The sequence below is a fragment of the Pseudorca crassidens genome, chromosome 2 (genome assembly GCF_039906515.1).
Source record: "Pseudorca crassidens isolate mPseCra1 chromosome 2, mPseCra1.hap1, whole genome shotgun sequence".
NCBI lineage: Eukaryota > Metazoa > Chordata > Mammalia > Artiodactyla > Delphinidae > Pseudorca > Pseudorca crassidens.
This window is the reverse complement of record NC_090297.1, coordinates 31,579,908-31,592,271: the sequence shown is the minus strand read 5'-3', so window position 1 is coordinate 31,592,271 and position 12,364 is coordinate 31,579,908. Positions and strand designations below refer to the sequence as shown.

The following is a 12,364-nucleotide window of genomic DNA, read 5'->3' as shown; positions in this document are numbered from 1 at the left end:
AATCAGAATGGAGATAAGAAATAAATATCTGTAAATACTAAGCTTCATTCATGCCACCAACTATTGGCCAATAGAAGATAATTGTAAAACAGCTTGCCTTTGAATATTTTTATTTATTGGTACATGGAAAATCCATCATCCAACGATGGGAAGAATTTAATACAAAACAAAAGGGTTAGAGGATAACAGGAAAATCTTGAACTTGAACCATTATCCTAGAATACATGTAAATAATGTCCCTGAGAACTGTGAAACACAGCAGTCTTGCTTACTCTTAAGAGCTGAGACAAAAACAACAGTAGAGAAGCAGCTCCTCTGACAATGAGAGAATTTCAGAAAAGATGACAGATTTACAGACTCTGCAACTTCTTCCACCAGTTCCCACTTAGAGCACAGCTGGCTGAAGGGAAGAGATTCCTGAAGGGCTTCAAATTAGAAAAGCCTATGCATTTAGTATGGGACTTTGAGGATCTGAACTGATCCTATCCTTTCAAAATTTAATAGAGAAGGAGGCTTGGGTCCCAGGTAGCAGCAATAATTGAGGGGATCTATACAAGGGGCATAGAGCAACCTAACCCTCTGAGACAAGCTGCTGTATCCAGTAAACCTCAGTGCACTGCATAAGCACTTGGAATGTACACCCACCTGCATTTCTTCCACCCAAGACAGTAGTTCATACACAAATCGGAGGTTGCCTTCATCTTCAGAGGAGGAGATAGACACAAGTTCAGCCCGAGTCATGGGCTTTCGGAACCAGGAGGTAGAAGAAGAATGGGTTCCTCTGGTCAAGGCTTCTGCCTTCAGATGAGTAGTGGTTAAAGTAGAGGGTGGAACCAATTCAAGTGAAGTGAAATGGCCCTTCCGATACAAGTTTGTGCACTCTAGACGCAAGGTAACCAGCTCATCCTGCAAACGCATGACCCTGAAATGGAAGACGAGAAAGAAAAGATTAAATCTGTAACGTGCTTTTTAAGATAAAATCTTCCCTATCCATTTGACAAAGATGAGGTAAAAATAAAACTGAGATCACATTAGGAAAAGTGTTTTGAGAAAGAAAACGTGTTCTGTGAATGCAAGGTGATATTATTAACATCTTCATCGTTCAGAGCTGTCACTGAGGCAAATGCCAAGTCACAGCATTAACTCGAGGCAATAAATCAATACCAGTTCTTATAACTCTTGGATGATATAACAGAATAAACCATGGATTAGGGGTCAAAAGATGCGGCTCTTAGTCTCGGCTCTGTACAAAGATCCTCATCCCCTCTGTGGGTGTTGGTTTCCTCCTCCATGAAATGCTACATCGAATCATCCCAGCAGTTCTAAAGCAGACGTGGTCCCACACGGCTGCAGTTACCCTGAAGCATGTGGGGGCGTTATAAGATGCCACACAAAGATTAGGGAACCCTACAGGTACTTAGTGGGCAGGGCCAACAGTAAAGGGAGACTGTCTTCTACCATGAGAATTTTCCTGCCCCAAATACCTATAACATCCCCGCTGAGACGCTGACCTCTAGCATCCAGGTTACAAGATTCAGTGCCCGACTCTTGATCCTTGAGCCTCAGCAGTAAGCAAGCCCTCCATGTAAGTCCCATGTTTCTCACCTAAAAGCCAGCTCTTCTAGCTGGTAGTAATTCTCATCCCTTAGGATCTGGAGATCCACCTGCAGCTGTCTGATGAGACCTTCACACTCCTGAATGTACATGATGACATCTGACTCACACTGCACTGGCTGTCCTGATTCCAGGTGAGCAGCGTCCTGAGAGAGAAAGGGAGAAGAGTGGGAAAACTCCCATTGCTCCCACCCACTAGGACCAAGGGAGCCACGCGGTCCACTGCAATTCCAAGAGAAAGGAAGCTGGATCCCTTAACTGTTGATTTCAACCATTAGAGCACAAGGTTAGAAGTGGAAAACATGTGACATAAGAAGTGAGACAGAACAGTCAGACTTACAGCCTGCAGTGTATTCTTAGCTAATGTCAGTTTTTCTTCACAGTTCAAAGCACCATTCTGTATTTTGTTTGCAATCTGTAGCAGCAATTCCAGCCTAAAATGAGATCAAGACCATAGTCAAGTGCAGGCCTCAAAGCAGCCCAGTAAGTAATGTCACCTTCAGGCTCTGGACCCACCTCTCTACAGCTGGTCGAAGTGACTTCTCTCGCTCCAGCATCTCAATGATGAGTTTTCCCCACTCTTCTTCCACATCATTAGGGTGATAACCTTGAGGCAGTTTAATTCGGCCAAATTCAATCCATACCTAAAAAACCCAGGGATAACCCTTTAAGTCCAAAAACACAGCCATGCCCTCAGGTCCCAGTTTTAATTAATTTTTTGCTTCTTTACCCAGGCATTCAGCAGTTTTCTCCATTGACTAATAAGAGAAAACAACCAAATATTTTAGCAGTACCTCACCTCTAGGTGAGAAAAAAAATCACCTCTAGGGGGCTTCCCTGGTGGCGCAGTGGTTAAGAATCCGCCTGCCAGTGCAGAGGACACGGGTTCGACCCCTGGTCTGGAAAGATCCCACATGCAGCGGAGCAGCTAAGCCCATGTGCTTCTGTGAGGCCAGGGCCCATGCTCCGCAACAAGAGAAGCCACCGCAATGAGAAGCCTGCGTACCACGACAAAGAGTAGCCACCCACTTACCACAACTAGAGAAAGCCCGTGCACAGCAACGAAGACCCAACACAGCCAAAAATAAATAAATAAATCTTTTAAAAAATTACCTCTAAAATACAGAGACCACTTGCTTGAAATCCTTCCATTCCTTCTATACTTTCCATAAATCCTCCTGTCCTCCCCATACCCCTCTCCCCCACACTGTGGAAAGGTTAAATGCCCATCTCCACAGCTTCAAATTCTCTAGGAATCAAAATGTGAAGGAAAGTCTCTTTTCTTTCTATCCTAGGGAAAGAATTAGCTTCCCTCTGAGAAACAGGAAAACATGTACAAAACTCAAGATTTCTGAATAACTGTATGCCATTTTTCAACAGGCCCTTTAAAAAATAGAGATGGCTGACACTTCCCCTTTACCGTAAATTTTCAAGAGCAGCCTGAGAGTGATGCTCGATTTGTCACCCTGAGAATATTGCTGTTATAATGAGGTTCGGAAGAAGATGCAGGGAATCTGCCTAACAAAGAAGCAACAGAGAGCACACCAGCACACCCTAAGTCTCAGCAAAGGATAAGTTTCCTTACCTCTAATAATTTATATAATTCCTCAATTCTTCCTTTTTCTCTCTCCTTGGCCAGAATTTCTGTTTCTTTGAAGTGTATATATTGATTATAAAGTGCCTACAAAATTAATATTTGGTGAATGAATGCAAGCAACCCGGTCTAATTTTTCATACCACCTCACCCAGGAGCCAGCAGCAACAAGCTCTGAGACTTACTCCCCAGAGTGAATTTACAAAACACAATTTAAGTCCATGACTTTACCTTTAGTTCAACAGGGTTCTGGGGAAAAGATTTATCTGACATCAGTATTGTATGCTGTTTGATCCAGGGAATGAGGGAGTCCACTCGGCTTTGGTATTCTTGCCACCTGGCGTCTACTTCCTATTGCCAAAAGGTAGATATCACACACCTGCTGGTTAGCAGTATGCAAGACAAGCACAGGAGAAAGTAGCTCAGGCCATCCCAAACCACATAAAATCTTTTCCTCTAATTGCCTACACAGACACCGCCATTCAGTTTAATGCTCAGAGTCCCAGTTTCAAAGCTCCTCAAGGACTCTCAAGATGGGATTTAATTTCCTGACACCTAGAATAGCCTATGCTGGACACTGCAAAATTAGTGATATCTAGACTCATTCCCACAGACCAAGGACAATAACCATGTATCAAGATGATGTGGATTCAGTTCGCTCTGTTTAAAAGTGCTCTGTATACACTGAGTGCTTAAGAAACCTACTCTAATCAATACATTCCACCCAAACAAATCATAGCCAGAAGGTATTTTAGGAAAGTGTTCTTTTACCGTAGCACTGATCCCTTCTCCACCCTCAGGGACTTTAGGGAAGGCATCATAAATAGAAGACACATAAGTGATTACAGACTTTTCATCTGGAGATGGCACATCCACATCTGAGAGACAAAAGGCAAGAAATTTCTTAGAACAAAGGAACCTGCTGGGGGAAGGAATAATGAATATATGCCAAACATCATCAACTTATCAACTTCAGTCAGCTCTCACCTTCTGCATCCAGTAACCGGGTGACGCCCAGTCTTTCTGCTACTTCGAAAGCCTGTTCCAGGTTCTCTCGGTTACTCTGGATCTGTACCCTCTCCATATCTACCAGGTCAGGTCTGTAAAAGTCCACCAAGGTATATGAAAGGCCCCCAGATACATAGCACATGGGAGTTCACACAAAGAAACCCTCTTAAAAGTACTCAGAGCTGAAAAACACTGGATGAGTTAGAGAGAAAGCAAGAGGTTTAGAGGCGCACTAGTCCCACTTTCAATCACACTCCAGGAGCCCAGTGCTCCATAATTCTAAACTTACATAATAGTAGGTTTGTTGGATTTCAAGGGAAAGGTATCAACTTTCCCTATGAGTGTTTATGACCACTAAGAGTACAATAAATTTTGATTTTCATCATTCAGAATTCCTATCTTCCTCACCCACTCCAAGCAAGTCCCCCACTACTGGCCCTTTGCACTTGTTATCTCCTCCGAGTGAGACATGCTGAGCCTAGAGACCTGCATGGCCCACTACTCCTCATCCATGACTCTGCTCCAATATCTTCACCAGAGAGACCACCTCTGACCACCCTGTCCAAAATGCCACAACCTCCATCATTCTCTTTCCCTCCACTGCACCCACCACTGTAAGACAGCATACACTTATTTGTTTATTGCTTATCTTCCCCACTGAAAAGTAAGCTCCATGAGGGCAAGAATTTAGCTGTTTTCTTCACTGCTATATGAGCCCAGTGCCTGGAACAGTAGGAGTTCAATACATATTCCTTTTTAAAATAAATAAAATGAATCAGAGCCTGGATTGTTGGTTGAGGGGAAGTGTGGCATTACAGCTGATTACAAACAAGAGATGAGAAGAAGCCTCTCCAGGTCCACTGTATTTACCTGTATCGGTGAATAAGTGCATTGAACATCTTCCCATCACTCCAGCAGGAGGAAAAGTTGGTGCATTTGACTCCTGTGTAACCAGCTGTCACTTTCTGGGTCCACAGGAGCAGCTTCTCCTTAGCTGACATGTCCCCTGATTCTCCACTAATGTAGATGTCAGAGATCTGCCAAAAGATAGGATATGAAGTAATTTAGTGTAAATAAGATGAAGCCTTTAAACCTTCTCTTCATACATTATGGCTCTTAGAAGAAGAGGGAGATCCAAGGCTGGCAGCACTTCAAGATGACAACTCCAACATATATTCACCCTATCTGGTAGTCAAAGAAATGCAAATTAAAATTTTGAGAGGTCACTTTTTTACCTGTCACATTAGAATAGTTTTTCTTTTTTTTTTTTTTAATGATACTACTCAGTATTGGAAAGAATATCTGAAATTGGGGATTCTCATACACTGCCACTGGTGAGAGTATAAAGGGCATAATTTCTCTAGAGGACGGTTTTTAATAAGTCTTAAAATACACATACACTTGATAGGAAGTCATTAGAGAAATCTGCAAAAAATTTTATACAAGAATGTTTATCAATACCAAAAAGCAAAGGCAACAAAGGCAAAACAAACAACAAAGGCAAAACAAACACCGAACTAAAAGGCTTGTGCACAGCAAAGGAAACCATCAACACAATGAAAAGGCAACCTACGGAATGGGAGAAAATATTTACAAATCATATATCTGATAAAGGGTTAATATCCAAAATATACAAAGAATTCATTCAACTCAAAACAAAGAAACAAACAATCAGATTTAAAATTGGGCAGAAGATCTGAATAGACATTTCTCTAAAGAAGACATACAAATGGCCACCAGGTGCACGAAAAGGTATTCAACATCACTAAGCATTAGGGAAACACAAATCAAAACCGTAATGAGTTATGACCTCACACCTATTAGAATGGCTGTCATCAGAAAGACGACATAACAAGTACTGGTAAAAATCTGGAGCAAAGGGAACACTCGTGCACTCTTGGTGGGATTATAAAGTGGTACAATCACTCTGGAAAACAGTATGAAGATTCCTCAAAAAATTAGAAACAGAACTATCATAGGATCTAGAGACCTTAATTCTGGGTACGTCCAAAGGAAATGAAAACAAGATTTCGAAAAGATATCTGCACTCTCAATGTTCACTGCAGCATTATTCACAATAGCCAGGATATGGAAACAACCTAAGTGTCCACCAAAAGCTGTGGTATATACAATGGAATATTATTCAGCCATGAGAAAGGAAACCCCGTCATTTGTGACAACATGGATGAAACTGGAGGGCATTATGTTAAGTGAAATAAGCCAGACAAGGACAAATACTGCATGATATCACTTATATGTGGAATCTAAAAAAAAAAGAAAAGAAAAAATGTCAAAGTCATAGAAACAGAGAGTAGAATAGTAGTTGCCAAGGGATAGTGGTGGGGGAAATAGGAAGAGGACAGAAAAAGGGTATAAACTTTCAGCTATAAGTTGAATAAGGTCTGATGATTTAATGTAAAAGATAGGTGACTACAGTTGATAACACTGTATTGTATAACTGAAATTTGTCAAGAGAGTAGAACTTAAATGTTCTCACACACACACACAAAAAGTGAGGTAATGGATGTGTTAGCACTTAACTAGAGGTGGGAATCCTTTCTCAATATACACATAAAGGCACACCTGGGAGGTACCACAGGTTCAGTTCCAGACCACAGCAATAGAGGAGATATCAATCACAATAAAGTGAGTCACATGCATGTTTTGGTTTCCTGGTACATATAAAAGTCATGTTTACACTATACTATATTATCAATACATACGCGATAGCACTATGTCTTAAAAAAACAATGTATACTCATTAAAAAATACTTTATTGCTAAAAAATGCTAACCATCATCTGGGCCTTCAGCAAGTTGTAATCTTTTTGCTGGTGGAGGGTTTGAAATATTACAAGAAGTGAGCAAATGCTGTTGGAAAAATGATGCCAGCAGTCTTGCTCAACGCGTGGTTGCCACAAACATTTGTAAAAAACGCAGTATCTGTAAAGCACAATAAACAAGGTCTGCCTGTGTATCAAATCACCATGATGTACACTTTAAATATGTCACAAGAATGCTTATCAAAATATGATAAATATTTTATAGCAAAAAGCTATAAAGAGCTTAAACTAAAACGAGTGATTGATTGGTTATAAATTATAGCACATATACACGGTAGAATTCTTTGTAGCACTTAAAAAGGTATGCTTTAGTAAAAAAGGAAGTAACTGATGAGGAAAAATAAACAAATAAAATGAAATAAAATAAAATAAAAAAGGAAATGTGTTGTCAAATAAACTGGCTGCCTTTGCTAAGTCTTCCTCTAGTGTAAAAATACTCTGAGATATTTCTACCATATAAAGTTTGCTGATTTTATTACCAATAAAAAATCTTATTTAAGGAAAAAAAAGATATGCTTTAGAAAACGTTAATGATAGGAAAATGATCACCATATTTTACAAAAAGAAAAAGAATACAAACAAAATAATATATAATAACACTGATTTTACATGAAAAATATACAATATATAGTTAAGTAATAGTCATATATATGCATAATGTATGTGGTCGATGCATATATGTATGTGTATAAAAACCAAATTAGGAATCATAGTTATCTCTAAATGGTAGCATTATAGATGATTTTTATGTTTCCCAAATTTTCTACATTATGTATATTTTTATATTTAGAAAAAAGTTATTTTAAGAAACCTCCAAAATCTAGCACAGGACCTACTTTGAAGAAATGTCAGTCTGAGAGAGGAGAAAAGTGCATGCCTTTGATTCCACACAAGCCTAGGGTTGAATCTCAAGTTCACCAACTACAAGCTGGACCTTGGTTATACCATCTGTAAAGTGGGAATCACACCTATTACCTTTTCAGGATAGCTGTGACAATCAACGATATTATACAGTGAAGTGCCCAGCCCAAACACGGGGCTAAGCTCGACAAAGCTCCCTTCTCTCTTCCTTGTATAAATGGTGGTTCTCCTTCAGTTACTGCTGTCTAACTCCCAAAGCACTGTCAGTCTGTATCATCAATTAAATGCTATCTTGCAACTGGCTATTATTTAATGTATTTTTATTATTTAATATCTCCCCAAGACTAGGCTTCCTGAGGTGCTGATACTACATCTTAACTATCAGAACGACCTAAAATCATAGCAGCTGCTATGAAGGAGAGCTCCTCAACACAGGATATGTCCCAGCAGAAGCTGGGATGCATCTCTGAGACTCAGTGATCAAGGTCCTTCTGTATTGCACCTAGTGCTGTACTGGTCATATGGTGGACACTTAACATGTTTTAATTAATAATCACTTGGTTAATAAACAAAATAATAAAAATAAACAAATAAATGTATTTGGGGGTAAGACCCACCTAGAATCCTGAGACACATTACTTTATTGACAGCAAACTTGCCTAGCAAATAACATATATAATGTATATAAGCAAACAAGCCAAGGACCCAATGATGGATTCCGGTGCCCACGCCATCAGCCTGTGAGTCCAGTGTAAACAGCCCCCCACCGGTACCAATTCTCTGCCAGTTCTCCTCCACGACATTTCTAGCTATTTATTTCAGTGGCTAAATGCCACCCACACTGACATATCCCAGTTCTTCCACTGTAGTGCTTCACATACATATTAAGGCAAAACATTGCTGGGAACAGGAGATAGATTTGTTGAAGTGAAAAGGGACAGAAGTTGAATAAGCAAAATGAAATGTGAGTATTTGGGTTCTTTACCCAAAAAAGAAATTCCAGTTAGTCAACTGATATTGTATCTCCACAATATCACAGTCAATATCTCCAATGGCATCTCCTGTCTGCCAATCACAGTATCTTTGTATATTGCATTGGAAACTGTTCAATGAACAGCTGTACTTCAGATTTTCCACATAGCTGTAATGAGACAGGGAAATATTTAGATCCCTCAGGGGTAGGAAAAATACCCTGTTTGGATTAGGGCCTTTCCTAGATTGTGAACTGGATGAGAAAAATGGGATTATCATCACAATCATCTCAATAATTAAATTTGGCTTTTGTCCATCTTTTCATGTAATATTCACATGGGATTGCACAGTGCTGTCCTTTGGGATACGTAGAAGCTCTTACCTTAATCTCCCAAATGGAGAATTCCAGCTTCAGTGTCAGGGAGCTTTCTCCCTCATCTGGATGTTTAAAAGGAACCATTTGGAGAGACAGCACAGCCTCATTACCATCTCAGAGACTAAACTCATCTACCTGAGTTTTCTTTCAACGCACACTTCCCATGGCTTGATTAATTCCTTCTCTGAAGCATTATCTAGAAACTGAGCATGTTCCTAATAAGTCAGTCAGTTTTTACTGAACAACATCTCATCAGTGCTTCACACTATGTCAGACACCATATGTTAGGACGAGGGAGAACAACAACAACAAAAAGTCAATCACCATGGGACTGACTCATTCTGTTGTTATTTCTTGAGCAATACCTATGTTCTAGGAGCTGTGTTCAAGTTCTTGGTATCTCAAGACAAAAGCACAACCTTGGGCCTCAAGCTCAAGCAATGTAGTAGGGGAGACAATATACCAATCAGAGAGATCAGTGCTGTGACAGAGGTAAGCAAGTAACCCAAACTAGCATGTCGAGGAACTCTGCAGAGATGATAAGACAACATCTATGCTGAGTTTTAATATCTAAGAAGAGGGCTTCCCTGGTGGTGCAGTGGTTAAGAATCTGCCTGCCAATGCAGGGGACGCGGGTTCGAGCCCTGGTCCGGGAAGATCCCACATGCCGCAAAGCAACTAAGCCCTCGCGCCACAACTACTGAGCCTGCGTTCTAGAGCCCGCGAGCCACAACTACTGAAGCCCACACGCCTAGAGCCCGTGCTCCACAACAAGAGAAGCCACCGCAATGAGAAGCTCGCGCACCACAATGAAGAGTAGCCCCTCCTCGCCGCAACTAAAGAAAGCCCACGGGCAGCAACAAAGACCCAACGCAGCCTAATTAATTAATTAATTAAAAATAAAAATTTCAGCATGTTAAAAACAAAAGACATGAAAGCTCAAACTGGGAACTGATATAGGAGAGAAGATTAGAGAGATTATGGAGGGGTTGGAATACCAGGCTGAGGATTTTGGACTTTGTAAGTCTGCATAAGTCTCAGGGAATGAAACCAGATGTAATGAGCTAACAGATACTTGATTCACATGTCCTGAAGTTTCTAGCTGACTTCATCCCGCTACAGTGAAGGCATCAGACTTTGAAAACTTCCATTCAAGAAACAGGTGAGGGCACAATGCAATAATTCATTACAAATGCCTGGCTAGAAGGATCTCATGGCAGCTGTGTTTCTTACCTACAGAAGAGTTAGGTAAAGATCAGGGGTACTCCTTTCAATATTCAAGTTCAGAGTCATGGAGGTCTCTCTAGGGCAGGGGTCCCCAACCCCAGGCCGCAGACCAGTACTGGTCCGCGGCTCGGGGCGAGTGAGCAAAGCTTCATCTGCCGATCACATTTCGCATTACCACCTGAAACACCCCCACCCCCTCCCACACCCCTATCCATGGAAAAACTGTCTTCCACGAAACTGGTCTCTGGTGCCAAAAAGGCTGGCGACTGCTGCTCTGGGGAATACAATTAGAACGGAAATCCTAAGTCACAGACTACTGGCATTTTTAAATTCTCCTAAATACTGCCAAACTACTGTCAAATAACAATAACAATTTATACTTCTATCCACAAGGGTGTGAAGAGGTTTTTCCAGTATTCTGCATCTTCACCTACACTCTGTACTTTCAAACTTTTTATTTTCTGCCAGTCTGAGGGATATAAAATGGCATCCTGTTGTTGTTTTGAGTTTTACATCTTCGATTACTAGTGAGAAAGACTCCTGTGTATGAGGCATTTGGGTTTTCTTTTTTTATGAACTGCTTATTCCTGGGCTTTCCCCTATTTTTCTACTAGTGTGTTTACCTTTTTCTTATTTATAGGAATTATTTAAATAATAATATTAGTAACAAACATCTATTGTGTTTTACTTGAATTTACTCATAATTCTCACAACAGCCCTACACTGAGTACATACTATTCTTATCCTCAATTTACAAGTGAGGAAACTGTGCCACAGAGAATTTAAGTAACTTGCCCCAAGGTACATGGCTACTAAGTAGTAGAGCTGGAATTCAAACTCAGCCAACCTGGCTCCACACTCTTAACCACGTCACCTATACTACACTTCATATATTCGGGACATTAATCCTTTTTCAGTATATGCACTATATAATTCTACCATTATTTTTTTTTAACTTTCCATCTCAAGGAACTAGGAAAAGAAGAACAAATGAAGCCAAAAGTTAGTAGAAGGAAGGAAATAACAAAGATTAGAGCAGAAATAAATAAAATAAAGATGAAAAAGACAATAGAGAAGATCAACAAAACTAAGAGCTGGTTCTTTGAAAAGATAAACAAAATTGACAAGCCTTTAGCTAGACTCACCAAGAAAAACAGAGGAGACAAATAAAATCAGAAATGAAAGAGGAGATGTTACAAGTGATACCACAGAAATACCAAGGATCATAAAAGACTGCTATGAAAAATTACACACCAAGTTGGACAACCTAGAAGAAATGGATACATTCCTAGAAATATACAACCTACCAAGACTGAATCATGATGAAACAGAGAATCTGAACAGACTGATTACTAGTAAGGAGATTGAATCAGTAATCAAAAACCTCCCAACGAGGGCTTCCCTGGTGGTGCAGTGGTTGAGAGTCCGCCTGCCGATGCAGGGGACACGGGTTCGTGCCCCGGTCCAGGAAGATGCCACATGCCACGGAGCGGCTGGGCCCGTGACCCATGGCCGCTGAGCCTGCGTGTCCAGAGGCTGTGCGTCCAGAGCCTGTGCTCCGCAATGGGAGAGGCCACAACAGCAAAAAACAAAAAACAAACAAACAAAAACCTCCCAACGAACAAAAGTCCAGGACCAGACAGCTTCACTGATAGACTCTATCAAACATTCAAAGAAGAATTAACACCAATACTTCTCAATCTCTTCCAAAAACAGAAGAGGAGGGAACTCATCCAAACTAATTTTATGAGGCCAGCATTACCTTGATAACAAAACCAGACAAAGACACCACAAGAAAAGAAAATTACAGGCAATATTCCCGATGAACATAGATGCAAAAATCCTTAAAAAAAATATTAGCAAACCAAAT

General features: G+C 40.5%; 1 protein-coding gene across 20 annotated transcripts in view; it reads right to left on the bottom strand.

The window, feature by feature from the left end:
• Positions 1–12,364, bottom strand: part of MACF1 (microtubule actin crosslinking factor 1) — a 341,804-nt gene that overhangs the window by 168,681 nt on the left and 160,759 nt on the right. For all 20 annotated transcript variants that reach the window (XM_067725581.1, XM_067725580.1, XM_067725586.1 and 17 more), the window contains exons 6-14: positions 5,087–5,253; positions 4,196–4,308; positions 3,980–4,086; positions 3,440–3,559; positions 3,200–3,295; positions 2,131–2,258; positions 1,955–2,048; positions 1,606–1,760; positions 646–922 (exon numbers count right to left, since the gene is read on the bottom strand). In XM_067725581.1, coding sequence (XP_067581682.1) covers positions 646–922; positions 1,606–1,760; positions 1,955–2,048; positions 2,131–2,258; positions 3,200–3,295; positions 3,440–3,559; positions 3,980–4,086; positions 4,196–4,308; positions 5,087–5,253 — 1,257 coding nt within the window. The remainder of the gene's footprint in view (positions 1–645; positions 923–1,605; positions 1,761–1,954; positions 2,049–2,130; positions 2,259–3,199; positions 3,296–3,439; positions 3,560–3,979; positions 4,087–4,195; positions 4,309–5,086; positions 5,254–12,364) is intronic.